This window comes from Miniopterus schreibersii (genome assembly GCF_964146895.1).
Source record: "Miniopterus schreibersii genome assembly, chromosome: 17".
NCBI lineage: Eukaryota > Metazoa > Chordata > Mammalia > Chiroptera > Miniopteridae > Miniopterus > Miniopterus schreibersii.
The window spans coordinates 41,074,855-41,091,143 of NC_138117.1; the positions used below are offsets into that span (position 1 = coordinate 41,074,855).

General features: G+C 49.4%; 1 protein-coding gene across 1 annotated transcript in view; it reads right to left on the minus strand.

The window, feature by feature from the left end:
- Positions 1–1,060: 1,060 nt before the first annotated feature.
- FAM135B (family with sequence similarity 135 member B) overlaps positions 1,061–16,289 on the minus strand; it is a gene marked incomplete at its 5' end in the record, with an annotated part of 108,315 nt that continues 93,086 nt past the window's right edge. The window contains 8 exons of the mRNA XM_081116418.1: positions 1,061–1,537; positions 2,310–2,423; positions 3,303–3,413; positions 5,885–6,036; positions 7,202–7,299; positions 9,955–10,046; positions 10,883–11,049; positions 13,484–15,500. Coding sequence (XP_080972544.1) covers positions 1,332–1,537; positions 2,310–2,423; positions 3,303–3,413; positions 5,885–6,036; positions 7,202–7,299; positions 9,955–10,046; positions 10,883–11,049; positions 13,484–15,500 — 2,957 coding nt within the window. The 3' untranslated portion in view covers positions 1,061–1,331. The remainder of the gene's footprint in view (positions 1,538–2,309; positions 2,424–3,302; positions 3,414–5,884; positions 6,037–7,201; positions 7,300–9,954; positions 10,047–10,882; positions 11,050–13,483; positions 15,501–16,289) is intronic.

Consider the following 16,289-nt stretch of genomic DNA (forward strand, 5'->3'; position numbering starts at 1 on the left):
GAAAAGGGTTCTGGGATGATGACATTCTCAGTGTCCCCACTTGCTCTCACACCTCCAGGATAAGGGTCTCCCGTGTTAGTCATTCCTGCTGTCCTTGTTCATGTGTTCCTCGGTGCAACAAAATGATTCTCTAGGCTTCCTGTAGCCTGAAGAGTTTACTCAGTCTTAGGGACCATAGTAAACATCCCGGTAAGTTTCAAAGCTTCCCCTTAAGCCACTTACCAATAACTTGAGTTGAGCCCTCCATCTGACTGTTGTCCACCTCTCTGATCTCATTTTGTTCCTATCTCTCGGTTGTTTATCAGTGGTGACCTTTCCTAGCCCTTAGTTTCCTAAGGCAATAAGACATTTCTATTGAAAGGTGCCCAGCACCCTTCTTGGAGCTCCCCTGAGGTTTTTGAATCCAGCTGGCCTCCATTTAGATGTTTTCTCCTTCCATGGACAGGAGGAGCAGCTGGCCACGCTAATGGTATTAATTTTTTGCGATTGCATCAAGTGCTAACATAGCATTTCTTTGGAAGTGTACCAGCAGGAGCTTCCCACGTGCATTAATCTCGGTGCCCCCTTCTGCTAGCTTCAGTCAAAGTCAATTTTCCCAACCACAGAGAGAGATTTAAGCAGTCACAAAAATGATTTATGGAGCAGGGCTATGCATAGAAAAAGTCTGGAGAAGTAGGTGAGGGGATGCGTTCGCCACGTTTTTTCTAGTTTCCTCTAGCATCACCTCTATGCCCCCACACCTTCAACCACCCACCCACTGCCATCTGGACAGGAGCCAGGGGTCTATAGAGCAGGCCTCTGCCCCTCACTGAGGAAACTCAGGAGAGAGTGAGAGCATCACATTTTCCTGAACAAGTGGCACATTGAGTCTATTGAGGGTTATAGCTACACCAGTACGTTCACTCTGCACGGAGGGTAACCTGAGTTCTGAAATGCTTGTGTGCACTTAATTTAATCAGAATGATAAAGCTGTGAGCTAGTAACATACTGCACACGCCTAGTTAAAGTGGCGCGCTCTCTCTGCTAGCCTCGGGTGGTTGCAAAGGTGGGCTCCCCAACTCCAAGTTCTGTTGCTTTATTTTTGCTCATTTTCCCTAGAGAACATCTTGGATGAGACTCCAGGTGGCTATACAGGCTCGGGCAGTCTTTAATAACACTGTTGGTTCGGCTTTCCAAACCTCCGAAATGGAAGCACCTGGAATACACATCCCGCCCTCTGCATCCCTCAGTGCCTTCCTCTCTGAGCTCCACCCTGGACTGGCCGGCTACAAAAGGGTGACTCGGCTGACGCTGTCTGGGGTCTTCCCGTGTCTGGCGAGTTCCCAAGGCCACTACTTGAAGTAGTTGAGTCCCACCACCAAGAAGAATTTCTCCAGGAAGAGCTCCGAGTCCAGCACGGCGATGTGGGCCGCGCGGCCGATCAGGGCGTTGGCAGTGTTGGGCAGCGCGTGGAACACGCTGTGCCGGACCAGGGTGCAGTCCTTGGCGTCCACCAGCGGCCGCAGCAGGTTGTCGATCATTTCCGCGTACACGGGCCCTGCGGGAGGGAAGGGAGAGGCAGTCCTGGGGCTCTCGGCCAGGAGCCTAGAGAGCAGCCCTGGGTTCCTATCCCTGGGCAGAAAGTCGGATAGGCCCGATTACGCAGAGTCGATTGGACGAGTGTATGTTTGCTTTTATTTTATTATTATTATTTTTAATCCTTATCAGAGGGTATGTTTCTAATGATTGTTTTTTTTTATATATCTTTATTGATTTTAGAGAGAGGAAAGGAGAGGGAGAGAGAGAGACAGAAACATCAATGATGAGAGAGCCATTGATCGGGCCCACAGCCTGGGCATGTGCCCTGACCAGGAATCGAACCCCAATCGCCTGGATCCCAGGTCGACGCTCAACCACTGAGCCACACCCGGCCGGGCTCTAATGATTTTTTTAGAGAGAGAGGAAGAGGGTGGAGAGAAACATCAATGTGAGAGAGAAACATCAAAGGGTTGCCTCCTGTACAGGCCCTGACTGGAGATCAAACCCGCAACCGCGTGGTATATGGGATGACACTCCAACCAACTGGCTAGGGCTGAATGTTTGATTTTTTTTTTTTTTTATTGACTGATTGATTTTAGAGAGAGGGAGAGAGACAGACAGACAAAAACATCGATTTTTCCACTTATTTACACATTCATTGGTTAATTTTTGTATGCGCCCTGACCAGGGATCTAACCTTCAACCTTGGTGCATCAGGACGATGCTCCAACCAAGCTACCCGGCCAGGATTACATTTGCTTTTTAAATCATAAGAACAGAATGTGGCTTACCTGTGTGTCTGTCCTTGAGGGCAGTTTTGCACATTTCGATCCTGGCTGAGTGAAATGGCACATAGCGATCTTGGGGCGAAGCCACCAGCACGACATTTTTGAAATGCTCCAGACCTGCAACAAGCCACGGGGGTGTTTTTTACCCAGGGAGTTTCAGTGTGCACCCTCTGGTTTGCACACACTGTACAGACCTGCAGGAAAGAGGGTGAGCGAGCGAGCAAGCAGATTGTGGCACACAAGTTGTGTGGCTGCATAAGGACCTTCCGGTCTGAGAGGCTGATAAAAGCATTTGCCGCACTGGGGTTTTGTATGTAGAAGGTAGATGAGGGATTTGTGCTCCTCACGCAAGGAAGCTAAGGTGACACAGAGAAAGCCACTCTGGACAGGACAAGCGAGGCATATGGGAGGGACAACAATGTGTCCCTGGTCCAGCAGCACTCAGGAGTCCAGGAGGAAGTCAGTGTGGTGTTTTGCTCCTCCCCTCACCCACTGCTGTCCTCTGCTCATTCCAGTGACCAGTGGGGCTTCTGCACCCCTGTGCTCATCCTCACTGTGGACTGTGGGTGGGGTGCTCTCAGGCCTGCCCGGGAACGACCTGCCTCCCCTGAACTGTCAACATGGACGGACCGCATTCGTCTGCTCTTCTATGCGGGGATCTGTACCTGGGTGAAGGAGCGGTGAGTTGGCCCCAGACCTGGAGCCTGTGTGATTAGGAGATTAAAGGACTGGTGGGAATCAGAGGCCACAGCTCTCCCGTAGAGATACCCCTGCACCCACACCTTGGCTCCCATCTGTGTTGCCTTTCATAGGCCATCAGGGTGACGGGCCAGGAGCGGCCGAGTTCTTGGGTAGCCATTGGCCTCCTGTGAGTTAAGAGGCTGTGCCCCCTGGTGAAACCCTCTGTGAGTGAATCAGTGGAGCGTTGGAGCCAGTTTGGGTCAGAGAGTGGGTGTCAGCTCAGAGTTGGGACCCCCGGCTGGGGAAGCGGCTCACCTGTCTTTTGGCTGAGCTGGTAGAGGAAACACTTGCGGAGATCGGCATTATCCCTGAAGGTCAGCTGCAGGAGGGAGCCAGATTTCTTTAGTTTCTGCATGAGCCACAAGCCTGGGAAAACCAAACCAAGCCAAAATCAAACACACAAAACAAAGGAAGCAAAAAATAGAGAGCAGCATTTAACTGTGATTTTTAGTTAACTTAAAAATAAGAGGGTAGTAGGCAATTTAGCAAAAAAGTGAGATGTTAGAGGGACACCTGTATTCTCAAGCACTGGGGGCAGAGAGAAAAAAACATCCTGCAAAATGATACGGCGACAGGCTTCAGGAGTCCTGAAAATACCCATACTCTTCAATGTACTCAGTCCCCCTCCCTAAGTCCAGGCTAAAGAAACAATCCTAAATGAAAAAATATATAAAGAATGCTCCTTACAGATCCAGCTGGGGTACAGGAAAACAAAGCCAAACTTTTGTCTCAGAGGCCATCCGTTTCCCCACGGCTATGCTGACACATGATGAGGATGAGTATCATGTCCCAATCACGCATTTCTTTATAAAGACACAAGGAAATAGCAAGGTCCAATGTTTACATATATGGTCATTCCCACCGTGTAAATGTATGTGCCTGCTGGGTAAGCACCATGAACTGTACACAGGGACTGGATATGCTTCATTCCCTGACTTGTGAGGAAAGACCAAGAGACTGAGGAGAAAACTCACATTTACAGATAAGTTCTGAAAATAACACAAGAGCAAACAAATACTCCAACTCAGCGAGAAGAGCAGGCAGCCCAGCCTTCCCTGAGTGCAGGGCAAGGATCGGGCCAAGGCTGGGGGCCGGAGATGGGCACCAAGAGGGGAGCTTGAACAGGTGACCCTAGATGCCACAGAACGGGCTGTGCCAATCAGGGACTCCTGACGTCTTCACAGGGAATTCAATATACTATACACAAAACCCAGCAGCCTACTTGGGCTGCCATACGACAGAGCATGTCACTTCCAGAGTTATTGCCCATCAGTAGTGTCCTCTGACTAGTGACTAGTCTGACACTTGTCATAGCATCAGGCTCCTGCTGAGAGCTCCACGCTGTCTTCTGCCCCACTCCAGGTCATCCTGAGTGTTTCTGTCACAAAGAGCCACCTGTAGCTTGCTGATCACACCAAGCTTCTAGGTTACTAAACACACTATGTCTTCTGCACAGGAAGCTTGACCCACTAATTCGCCGCCTAGAAATCCTGCCCATCCTCCAGATTCATTGAACCTTGGGCCTGGCCCCTTTGTCAACGGTAATGTCACTCCCTTACAATAGAGGAACCGGCAAGAGCCTCAGAGCTGGGAGCCGAGTCCTCACCATCCAGCAAGAAGTGTCGAGTCCGCTATGGCTCACCTTCCACACGTTGGTTAACCTCTTCAATCCTTCCCCTGTTTAATCCCCAACAATTTAATACACATGCAAACACACACCACATATATGTGTGTTTAGAGACATGGATGTACATACACACATGCACACACATATGTCATAGATGTATTCATTCCATACATATACACAAACATACATATGCATATTCGCTTTATTTTAAACAAGGAAACTAGCACAGAAGTTCAAAGTCTCGGCCAGAGTCCTCAGTAAATGCCTGGGTTAGACCTTAACCGCAGGCTTGTAGTGGCTATGACATGATTGAAAGCCATTGCCATAGACTCTGCCCCCAAAGACATACAGCTGTGCTACAGACCAAATGTTTGTACTCCCCCAAGCTCATATGTGGGAAACCCCTCAATGTGATGGTATTTGGGGTGGGACCTGTGGGAAATTTAGGTCATGAGGCTGGAGCCCTCCTGAATGGGATTAATGCCCTTATCAATGCAATCCCACAGAGCTCCTTCATCTCATCTGTCCTTCAGGACATGGTGAGAAGGTGACCACCTATGACCAGGAATCTGGCCTTCACTAGACAGAGAATCTGGGGTCCCTAGACCTTAGACTTCCAGCCTTCAGAACTGAGAAATACACGTCTGCTGTTCAGGAGCCCTCGGTCCATGGTAATTGCTACAGCAGCCCATATGGACTGAGATGCCTGTGCTCTCTTCACACTATCAGCCTCTTGAACCTTTTCAAGCTGGCACCCCAGGGACATCACCTGTTTTTTTTTTTGAATCCTCAATTGAGGATATTTTTTCCATTACTTTTCAGAGAGAGTGGAAGGGGGGGAGAGAGAGAGAGAGACATAGTGCCTCCCGCACACACCCTGATGGGGCCAGGGATTGAGGGTGCAACCGAGATATGTGCTCTTGGCTGGAATCGATCCCAGACTGATGCTCTAACCACTTAGCCAAACTGGCTAGGATGAGACATCACCTTTTGTTCCCAGAAGCCTGAAGGCAGAAGAGGTTCTGGGACCATCTAGCCTAACCTCACTCAGCACGTACCGAAGGCCGCCCTTCTCAGCCCATGCCTCTCTCTATGCCCATGCTTGGAGAAGCTCCGAGTCACAGGTTCCATCAAGAAGAGTCTGCCTCTAGCTTCACCTCCCGTCTGCCCCAGGGAACTCTGAGCAATGACCGGTGTAGGAAAGTCTTACCTGTACTAACCAGGGTGCTATTATTGTACAGGGTCCCCAGGTGAGGCCCGGACAGCGACAGGAACGTGTGGAGTTTGTTGAGGTAATACCGGAACCGGGGCCTCGTGAGGACCGATCGGATGATGATGTTGCCGAGAGAATGGCCGATGAAGCTGTTGGGAGAGAGAAACAGTGTCCATGAGTGTGACCCTAGGCCAGCTGTGGAGAGTCCTGAGGGCACCGGGGGTCAGCGCCCTGCACCTCCCACTGGATTTCGAGGCACTGGCACAGAGAATGGGGCCACTAATTCACCCCATCAGGTTTCCAAACCCTGGCCCTGGTAAGCTTGAGATGGGGTTTTGTGAATGGAAGCCTCTGTGCCCAGTGTGGTCAGAAGAGATGGGTGGGCATCTTGCCAAGCTTTATATTATTAGAACAGCCCCCTCCCCCCATCTGGTCTCCGTGTCTCCTCTGGGTCCACCTGGGGGTCCTTTCTGAGCATTGGCCCATCATGACCTGGCGTGTGAGCACCTCTCCAGCTTCATTCATTCATCACTCGTTCCCCCCTTGCACTGTCCTGCTGCCTGCTCTCCGCCCACACTGTGGACGCCCCTCTCCTGCTCTCACAGACCTATGGATCCATCACAGCATTGTTTTCAAGTTTAAGTATTACTGTGGGAACCCTGTTTATGAGAGGGACACCTCCTCCCCTCTCCCCAACCTGTCCTGTGATTGTCATCTGATCCCTGGAGGTCTCTGCGTCCCCATTTGTGAAACAAGGAGGAAGTGACATTTTTTTCTCTGAGGCCTGAATGGGCTCACGCATAGTGAAGGACCGCACTCTGCCCACATGCTGCTAGTGCAAGCTGGGTGCTATCGTCTTCCTCGCATAAACGTTTAAACAAGTCATCTGCTACAGTGGGAAGACACAGCAGCCACTGACGCCTCTTCCTGGCAGGAAATCTGCTCAGCTCTGTGACACATCAGCTCAGCACTGGTCCCACCTCATAGAAACAGAGGCTTGGGGATGAAAAAGCTTGAACAGGTTACGTGGTAGAGCTGGGGTTCAGACTTGTGGGTGGAAGAACAGAAATGCAACCCTAGGAATATTAGACTAAGTCCAAGTCTCTCTCTACTGAGCTGCAAATGGTTCTTCTCCTTCACATATACTATGGTAGATGACGGCTGTGTCACTTCTGCTCTGAACGTTACCTACGCCAGTAAAAGCCCCCGGCCAACTTATCCCAGGGGATACAGAAGGCGTCGTGTTGGCCTTGTGTGCAGCGGACACTCAGAGCATCCCGCCTCTGCCTGCATCAGCCCCCGGCTGCCTTTTACCTGATCCGCGATATGGAGAGGTTGTACAGCTGGATGTGCTGGATGATCTCATCCAACAGCCGGTCCGTCATGGTGTCAAAGTCCGCAAACGTGTCCATCTGGAAGAAGAGAGAGGAAATGGGCATCGGCGGGGGTGTGGCAAAGCCAGGCTCTTCCATTAACACTGTGGTGCCTCCTGGGAGTGCACCTCAGCCTGATGCCAGGTAAGGATTGAACCTAGACGTCGAGAAACACGGCTCACAGGTTAGAACCCTACTGAAGAAACTTGGGAACACTGAAGATTCCTCAGTTAAGAAGTTGACTGCCCGGCCGGGCATGGCTCAGTGGTTGAGCATCGACCTAGGATCCAGGAGATCGGGGTTCAATTCCCGGTCAGGGCACATGCCCGGGTTGTGGGCTGGCAGCCAATCAATGACTCTGTCATCATTGATGTTTCTATCTCTCTCTCTCCCTCTCCTTTCCTCTCTCTGAAATCAATAAAGATATATTTAAAAAAAAAAAAAAGGTGACTGACAATGGAAGGGAGAGATGGAAGAGAGGAAGAGCAACACGCAGGCCGTCCCCTGGGACAGAGGAGGGAATATGTGCTGAGGGGTGATGACGGCAGGAGCCAGGACTCCTACCCAGGCCTGCCTGACTCTAGAGCCCCTCCCTTCCCCCAGCATGGCCTTTAGATTCTGCTGCCAGGCTGCATCCAGAGGGCAGATGTCCACTTTGAGAAGGATCCCAAAGCCATCAGTGTCTTTGGAAGGATGGTCAGAGGATGTGGGAACATAAAAGGAAGAGAAATGTCACGTGTGTCTGAGCATCAGAAGGGCAGACATGGGGAGGAAGCACATGAGACTGGTTCATAACACTTCAAGGCCTCACTTTTGGAAACACAGATGGGAACATAAGGCAGGAGACTTGGGGTCAACATGAAAAACGGTTTCTCATAAGTGGAGCTGTCCCACAATGTCACCGGCTACCAGGAGCTGTGCCGAGGTTGAGGTCTCCTGAATATTCATTGGGGGGGAGGGGGGAGTGAAGAGAAAGTCTGTGGGGCTCATTGTCACTTGCCATCAATGAACCTTGAGGCCCTAGAGGGATAAAGCTCACCGGTCACTTTCCTAGTGTCCATGGACTAAGAAAGGACTGTTTGAGGCCAGCTCTCCTGCTTAGGGGATCGGTGCCGGGGTCTGACCCCTCAGTCAGAACCTAAGTCTCCTCCTAGGTCTTGAAGGCCAATACTGTAGCCTACTCCTTAGTGTTAGTTTACAAATTAGGTAAAATATTTGCAACACACATAAGACAGATGCTGCCACATCCATTATCCCTTAGCTTTCAGACCCTCTTTCTTCATCTGCATATTAGTAATTTAACATGAATGATAAATAAATGGTAATAATTATAAGGTCTGAAATGCTCTGAAAGCCGCAATAGGTTTTTAAAAATGATATCAGGAACTTCCCAATCAGCATATTTTTAACTGGATATACTGAAAATCTACATGCTTATAAGATTTACAATTATCAAAAGTAATAGCATGTTGCGGAACATAATCTTTCCTGAGTGACTGACAACTCACCCCCTCCGCCCATGTAGGTTACTTCTCTGTGGAGCCAGCTCTAGACTCCCTAGGTATCTGGGTTCTACCCCAGCGCCTCGAGGGCTGCACCAGAGGGCTGCACGCACCCCTTGCTGACAGCACCCATGTTCTCTGCAAAGACAGTCTTGTTAGCACAGATCACACAGAGCCACCACGTGCTGGTCACTCCCTCTCCTGACCCATCCTCTGAACTTCCTGGGCATCCTGAGTCCCCACCTCCCTTAGGACTTGAGGCATACTGGGCACATACTGCAGTTGGGGTGCACAGGATTATCTTCCTGGGGAGCATGGAGGTGACTTCCCCATGTCACACTGACACTGGAACCGTGGATAACCTCAGAGCCTCTGTTCCCTCGCACTGAGGAGATGATGGTGTCAACACGATTAAATGAAGAAGCATGTAGACAGTGCTCAGCACATGGCACTGAAATGATTCTCCCTCCTCGCCTCACATTTGTTCCTCTTCCCACTGCATAGCACATGCCCTTGTCTATAGCAGGTGTCCAGGAAGAAACAGCAGACCTGAGCACTAACAGTGGCGGGATGAGGCTCCGCCTTCCGGTGTTGGCTTTTTGATTACTCTGGACAGTTCCCATTTTCAGTGGTCATAGGACCCTCAGTTCTAAGCAGTCTATGCCTCCAAAGGATACTTGGCACTCATCTGTCTCACTGTCATGGGGTGGGAATCAAGGACCCTCCTGTCAGCCCCACCTCTTGGTCATGGACTGTCTAAACCCTCACCTACCTGGACACCTCCTTAGGGATCCAGACTCTGCCAACCTTGGGATGACAATGACCCCTCAGTTTACCTGTGACTGTAAAGGGGTGACAACCCAACTCCATTGGTCACAAGGATGCCAGGGACAGCCCCCCAGTGCAGACACAGACCCCCTAAGGCATGTATGCTCTGAGCTGTCACCCACCCTGATGCCCAGTGTGGTCAAAAGGCCCCAGTCACCTGACTCATGTCCCTACCTCTCCCTCTTTCCTCACCCTCCGCAGAACAATGAGTCCTTTCTCTGTGGACAACCTAAGAGCCGACCTGTGTTCTTCCGCAAGGTCCCCTCCTCTCTGCATGTCCACAAACTATCCTGGTGACTTTTGGGGGCTCCTGTAAGACCTCATTCAGGGGGTCCTCCAGCTCTGATGATTTTTGTCATCATACCTGATTCTTCTCAGACATGAGGAAGTCCAGTTTGCCTCCAGGGAGCCCCAGTTCTATGAACGTCTTTACCAGCCGGAGGTCTGCACTGTTCCCTAAAAACGATGGACAAACCCACCCAATGTTAACCACATCAAAGCAGACACAGGAGATTTCTTTCTCCCTCTCCTTCCATCCCCACATTTACCATTATGATCGAGGCAACTATAACAAATGCAACCCACTGGTCCCGTGAATCACCCCCCAGGGTCAGAGCCTTTCTGGAAGTCCTCCCCAGTGGAATTATTCCCTGACCTGCAGACACGTGGCTGTGAACATTCTACACAGGAAGGGAGGAGGCACACCACACCCCTTCCACAGCCAGTTCTGTCTACTCAGGACATCCTGCAAGTGGTGCCACTTTGTGACATCTACAAGCCCCCTCTTAAATTTCTTGTTGAATACACAGACTATCCAGTTATGCCACTTACAAGTAGTCAGCGAGTCCCTCCATGGGCTAGCCAGGGTGTAGTTATCTAAACTAGAGTTACAGTCACCCTTGGGAGCAGGTATCATGAAGGTGGGAGTGCATGGATGCCACCTGCTCCACAGGGACCAGTGGGTGCATGGGAATGAGGTCTTGGGAATCTGAGGCTGTTGCTGATGGCGGATACAGAAAAAACACATTTCATTTCTCCTTTCATTCCATTTGTCCATTCATTTCTCAATTCATTCATTCATGTACATCATTTTCTCAACAGGTTTTTGTACCAGACAGCTCTTTTCTTTGGGGGCAAGGCTATGCCATCTCCCTATACCCAACATACTTACTGTCACCCCACAGTTGCTAACTGACCAGCTGTGGAAGGAGTGCCTGATCCAAATTAATCCATAAACATCATAAATTGTTCAGAGCATAGAATTTTGAGGAGGAATCCATTTTGGAACTTACCATCCAGGCCATGGACACAGACTACCAGGTGAATGCCGTCCTCCAAGTCCCCCTCCTCTTCCTCTGGTGGGAGATATGGTATATCAGAAGCTAGTACAGATAAGTCACTGTACAGAAATCCATCAATCTTCAGCTCTTTTTTAAATTTTTCTTTGGCCTGATAGAAACTGGAGAATACACTAATTAATCGCACGCCACGCTGTGCACTGAATGCTGAACAGGAAATGGGTTGAGCTGGGATGTGGGCATGATGAGTGTCTACAAGGAAGCATTTGCTGAGTGGCAGAGGCTGGATGTATGGCCTCAGGGGAGATGCCAGTGAGGGAGGTTTGTTCTGAACAAGGAGAGAGGAGAGCACCCCTGAAGCCCAAAGGCTACACCTGTTTGGGTTCAACAGATTTCTATGTGGTTCCTGCATTGAGCAGGACTTGTAAGGTTCTACCCAGCTCCAAGGATCCACAATCTTTGAAAAGACATCCCCAGAGTGAGAGCTCCTTGCCCTTGCCCACAAGGCTTCCCTAGCTTGGCTTCCACCTGCTTCTCCAGCATCATCCCCCAGCCTCGAAAATGAACATGTTTCTCATAATTCCCTGAATGAGTTATGCTGCTTGGTCTCCAAGCCTTTGTGCAGTTGGTCAGGTCCGTCTGAAATGCCTCGTCCACCTGGTTGACGCGCTCTTTGCCTGGTTATCTGACAAGGTGGTTGAGGAGCACAGACTCAGATGTAACACTGCCAGGGTAAGACTCTCAGCTTTTACACTCACTGGCTGTGGGTGATCTCTCAAGCTCTCGGCATTCCATTTCTTCATTTGTAAAAGGGGAATGACATCTCTATCTAATTAATAAAGTTGGTTCGTGTGTTAAGTGATATAATCTATGCAAAATGCTTAGAACACGCTTGAAACAGATTAAGTAGAAAAATGTTATCTATTGCTAGCCAGGTCCTCACCATCACTATCACCATCGTCACCATCATCACCGTCATCACCATCATCACCATCATCACCATCACCATCATCATCACCATCATCACCATCACTATCACCATCATCATCATCACCATCACCATCACATCACCATCACTATCACCATCATCATCACCATCACCATCATCACCATCACTGTCACCATCATCACCATCATCACCATCATCACCATCACTATCACCATCATCACCATCACTATCACCATCATCATCACCATCATCATCACCATCACCATCATTACCATCATCATCACCATCACTGTCACCATCACCATCATCACCATCATCACCATCATCATCACCATCACTGTCACCATCATCACCATCATCACCATCATCACCATCACTGTCACCATCATCACCATCACTATTACCATCATCATCACCATCATCATCACCATCACCATCATTACCATCATCATCACCATCACTGCACCATCATCATCATCACTATCACTATCACCATCATCATCACCATCATCACCATTATCATCATCACCATCATCATCATCATCAGCTTAGGTGTCATCTTCAAAAAGCTGCTCCTGGCCATCACCTCTATTCACACTCACTATCCCCAGTGCGATTAGGTCCTTCTCCCACCCCGGCTCAGCTACATACACATAAACCACCCATTTACCACCCGGGCCTCATTTCCACCTGCCATCTCGCTGTTGCCCTGCCCTGTTAGTCTGCAAGCACAATAACCACCAGGGCTACACTGGCCAGATGGGCAAGCACCTGCCATGTGCTTGCTAAATTGATGACATGGGCACACAGCAGACACTTAGTAATCTTTATAGAACAGTGATCCAAAGTGTGCCTGCCTGTGCGATATCTTTTGGAAATATCATGAATAGGTACCTCCTCAGCATTTTGCAAAAGATTAAGTAAGATGGGATGCTTTCATAAAATGATTCTATAATACACTTCATCAAACAGAGTTTGTAGGTGGGGTAGCCTTAGGAATACAAACCCAACACAAGGATGAAGGATGATCTGGATGTTGCAAAAGGAATGATCATCTTAAGAACCACACAAAAGGGGCTCGAGGAAAATCTGATTAAGTCATCCTACCCTCTGAGGGTTCCTAAAGGACTGCCTTTTCAAAGTGTGCAAATGTCGAGGTGCAAGGACACTAGCAAGAGAGTCCTTTATCATAATAAAAGCTGAAAAGGAGACTCCAATGCCCACTTCTAAAGGATTTTGCTAATAAATCATAGTACATCTATACAATGGAGTATTACTTAAACATTAAATGATCATGCAAAAATAGATTTATAAATGTGGAAAGATTGTTTCCAACATATTAGGCTGAAAAAATTAGTTTGTAGAGAATTACCCTATTTTTTGCATAAAAGAATACATAGATACAGATGCAGATAGAAGTGTGGAAGAGCTTACATAGCGGCTCTATGTGAGAAATGGGCTTCTGGATAACTTTTACTTCTTTATACTATTCTACATTTTCTGACTTGTGAGATATGAGTGTATTACTTCATCTACATGAGAAAACAACTGAGGTCTCAATTTTGAAATAGTATGCATGAAACTGAGAAATATATGGAAACATCTAACAGATGGTGCTGGGACAGGTAAGACCTCAGCAAGCTTACCTGAACATCCTCTCACTGACATCTTCCTCTGACGTGCTGGCGTGGGTGGGCACAACCCCAAAGGAACCCAAAGGTTGATGAGTAATAGGAAAGGGGGACTGTTTGGAAGAGAATCCAGCCCTGGCGGGGGTCTCCTTGGGCACAGACGAGAATGGGAGACAAGTGGCAGTGCAGGACACAGATAAGTTAACGACCTCCACAGCCTTCAGGCTGTCCAGAGAGAAGGTCTCTGCCGGGGTCAGGGGGGACACTGGGATGGAGGCACCTGCCCTGGGCTCTTGCTGTGCCAGAACTTGGGAGTGAGTGGAGTGAGTCACGGTGGAGCACACAGTGCCTGCCTGATGTCCTCCCTCCAGGGAGGTGTTAGCTTCTCTACCAAATGCCGTTTCCTCAAAGAGGCAAGGGGACCTGCTTCCCTCGCCTGTTGGATCTGGGTTGATGGCATCCACAGCTGATGTGCAGCTCAATTCAGGCACCTTGTGGTCAGTGAGGCTCTCAATGTCTGAGCTGCTGCTGTCGGAAAGAGCTCTCTTCCCCACATCCGAGTCCTCAGGCGTGCCGTTGGGGGTCCCCATCTGTGCCCTAGGGAAGGCTCTGCTCCTAGGGTTTTCCAGTGTGAGGTTATGTGGTATTCTTACATTAAGACCTTTGGTTTCAACTCCTGGAGGGTTCTCAGTCCTGCTGTCAAGACAACGGGATCCTGGAAGATCAAAGTGAATCTCTTTATCTTTGGGGATGTCTATGTAACCAGGGCCCTGCTGGTCAGCATCTGGAACCACCTCCACAAGGGAACGGTCGACCCCGGTGTCCTGGATTCTGGAACCAGCACTACTGGGTTGACTGCAGTGTCCTGGGGTTTCTGTGCTCTTGACGTGCCCAGCTGACATTTCAGCAAGACCTCCCCCGTGCCGCATGGTGACCGTGTCTTCAGCAGACTCCTCTGGGCTACTGATTTGGGGTGCAGATACTGACTTGGTCAACTTGGTGAGTGCCAACTCCCGTTCCTCCTCCTCAAAAGGCAGAGAGCTAATGGAGGTGAGTGATGCCTGGATCCCGCTCGGCAAACTCACGTTGCTCTCCATGTGTCCACCCTCCAGGGAGTTCCTGTGCAGGGCGTGTCTTCGCATGAGCTGGTGCAAGGCTTCCCGGTCACTGGGTAACTCCAGGGCCTTGCTTCGGGCCTCGGACCAGGCCACGGAGCTCGGCTCACTTTCAATGCCGGAGTCAGAGATGATAGAGGAAGATCTCTTGACCCCAGACAACACTGACACTTCCTCTTGCTCTTCAGTGTGAGGGTCCTTTGGGGAAGCTCTGACATCCAGGGGATCCCTCAATGTAGAGTTTAGTGGACCGCTAGACTCCTGGGGGCAGAGCTTCAGACTCAGCAGTGGCATCTTGCCCTCTTGGTCAGCTCCTTTTCCTCGAGTCCTTGACTCGTGCAGCCCTACTTTCTCTGAAGAGGTGGCATTTTGACGGCTCCCACTTGCCACCCCTCTGCTTAGCAGAGTTCCATCTAATTCGTAGTTATCTCGAAGGCACCCACTCCCATGCTGATTGCTGATGACCACTGTGGGTTCAGCTCTGCCCGGGTGCTCGCTGCTGGACTTCACATCAATGTAGGCCGGTGCTGGGCCCTGGCCCTCCTCCGGGCCTGGGCTCCCTCCGGGCAGGTCGTCATCTGCAGGTGAATGTGCTCCGACAGCAGGCCTTTGGCCAGCCCAACATTCATCTTCAGGCAGACCTGCTTTGTCCCGGAATTCACCAACCGTCAGATACACCTGAGATTCAGAACACTCGTCTGCGTGATTTGGTGCAGCCGCATCCTCATATGACGCTGGACAAGCAATCTCCTCTTCACTGGAGTCCACTGGGGGTACTTTCAGGGTGGGCAAGGTGAGGTTTTCCCTAAAAGGTGATTTTCTATTTACAATATGGTTCCCTTCTCTGTCTTTTAGACTCATTTTTGCAGGACTTGTTGCTGGAACATCAAAATTAGGGTAAACACTCAAATTATGCCCTACAAAAAGAAAAAAGAAAAAAAGCATACTGTAGTTTAAGAATCTATATTCACAAATTATCCATATGATGATGGTATCATAAAGAATTTGGTGGGACTTTGTGCCTAGTACCTGGGAGGTAACCTCTAAATTCTTAGAATTTCCCAAGTAATAAGAATGTCTTTGTATTCCTGGGCCTTGAGAGCTCATGGTAACCAAGGGACTCATGGTGAGTCTTTTGATAGTTTATGCTAAAGAGATGGCTCAGGGTGGTGGCTGGCAATGCCAGAAAGACCAACCATGCAATTGGTTGGGGCTTTGTGCCAAGTGATACCAGTACAACCTCTGAGGGGGGAGGGAGGCCGGGGACTGAGTTCAGCAATGTTGGCAGTGACTCAATCAAGCACACCTGCACGATGAAACCCAATAAAAATGCTGGACACTGAGGCTTCAATTTCCACACACACCAAACAAACAAAAAAAGGCTGGTCTTTTATTTTCTTAAAAAAGCTTCAATGCTTCTTACAGGTCTAATAGAAGTTAAAGGACTGTAATCAAAATAGTGTGGTAAAAGCCTGGGGGAGGCCATCGAGGGAGTCAGTGGGGAAAAGGGGGGACATCTGTAATACTTTCAACAATAAAGATACATTTTTAAAAAACACAAGAAGTAAACCATTGAGACACTTCCTTAAAAACTGGGTGGGACTTTGAGCAGCATCATCTCACACCTTTAAGTGAACTTTATGGTTGGGTCAAGGGTGAGAACAAAGACTAAAGAAAAGGGTCTCTTCTCACCTGAACACGTTCTT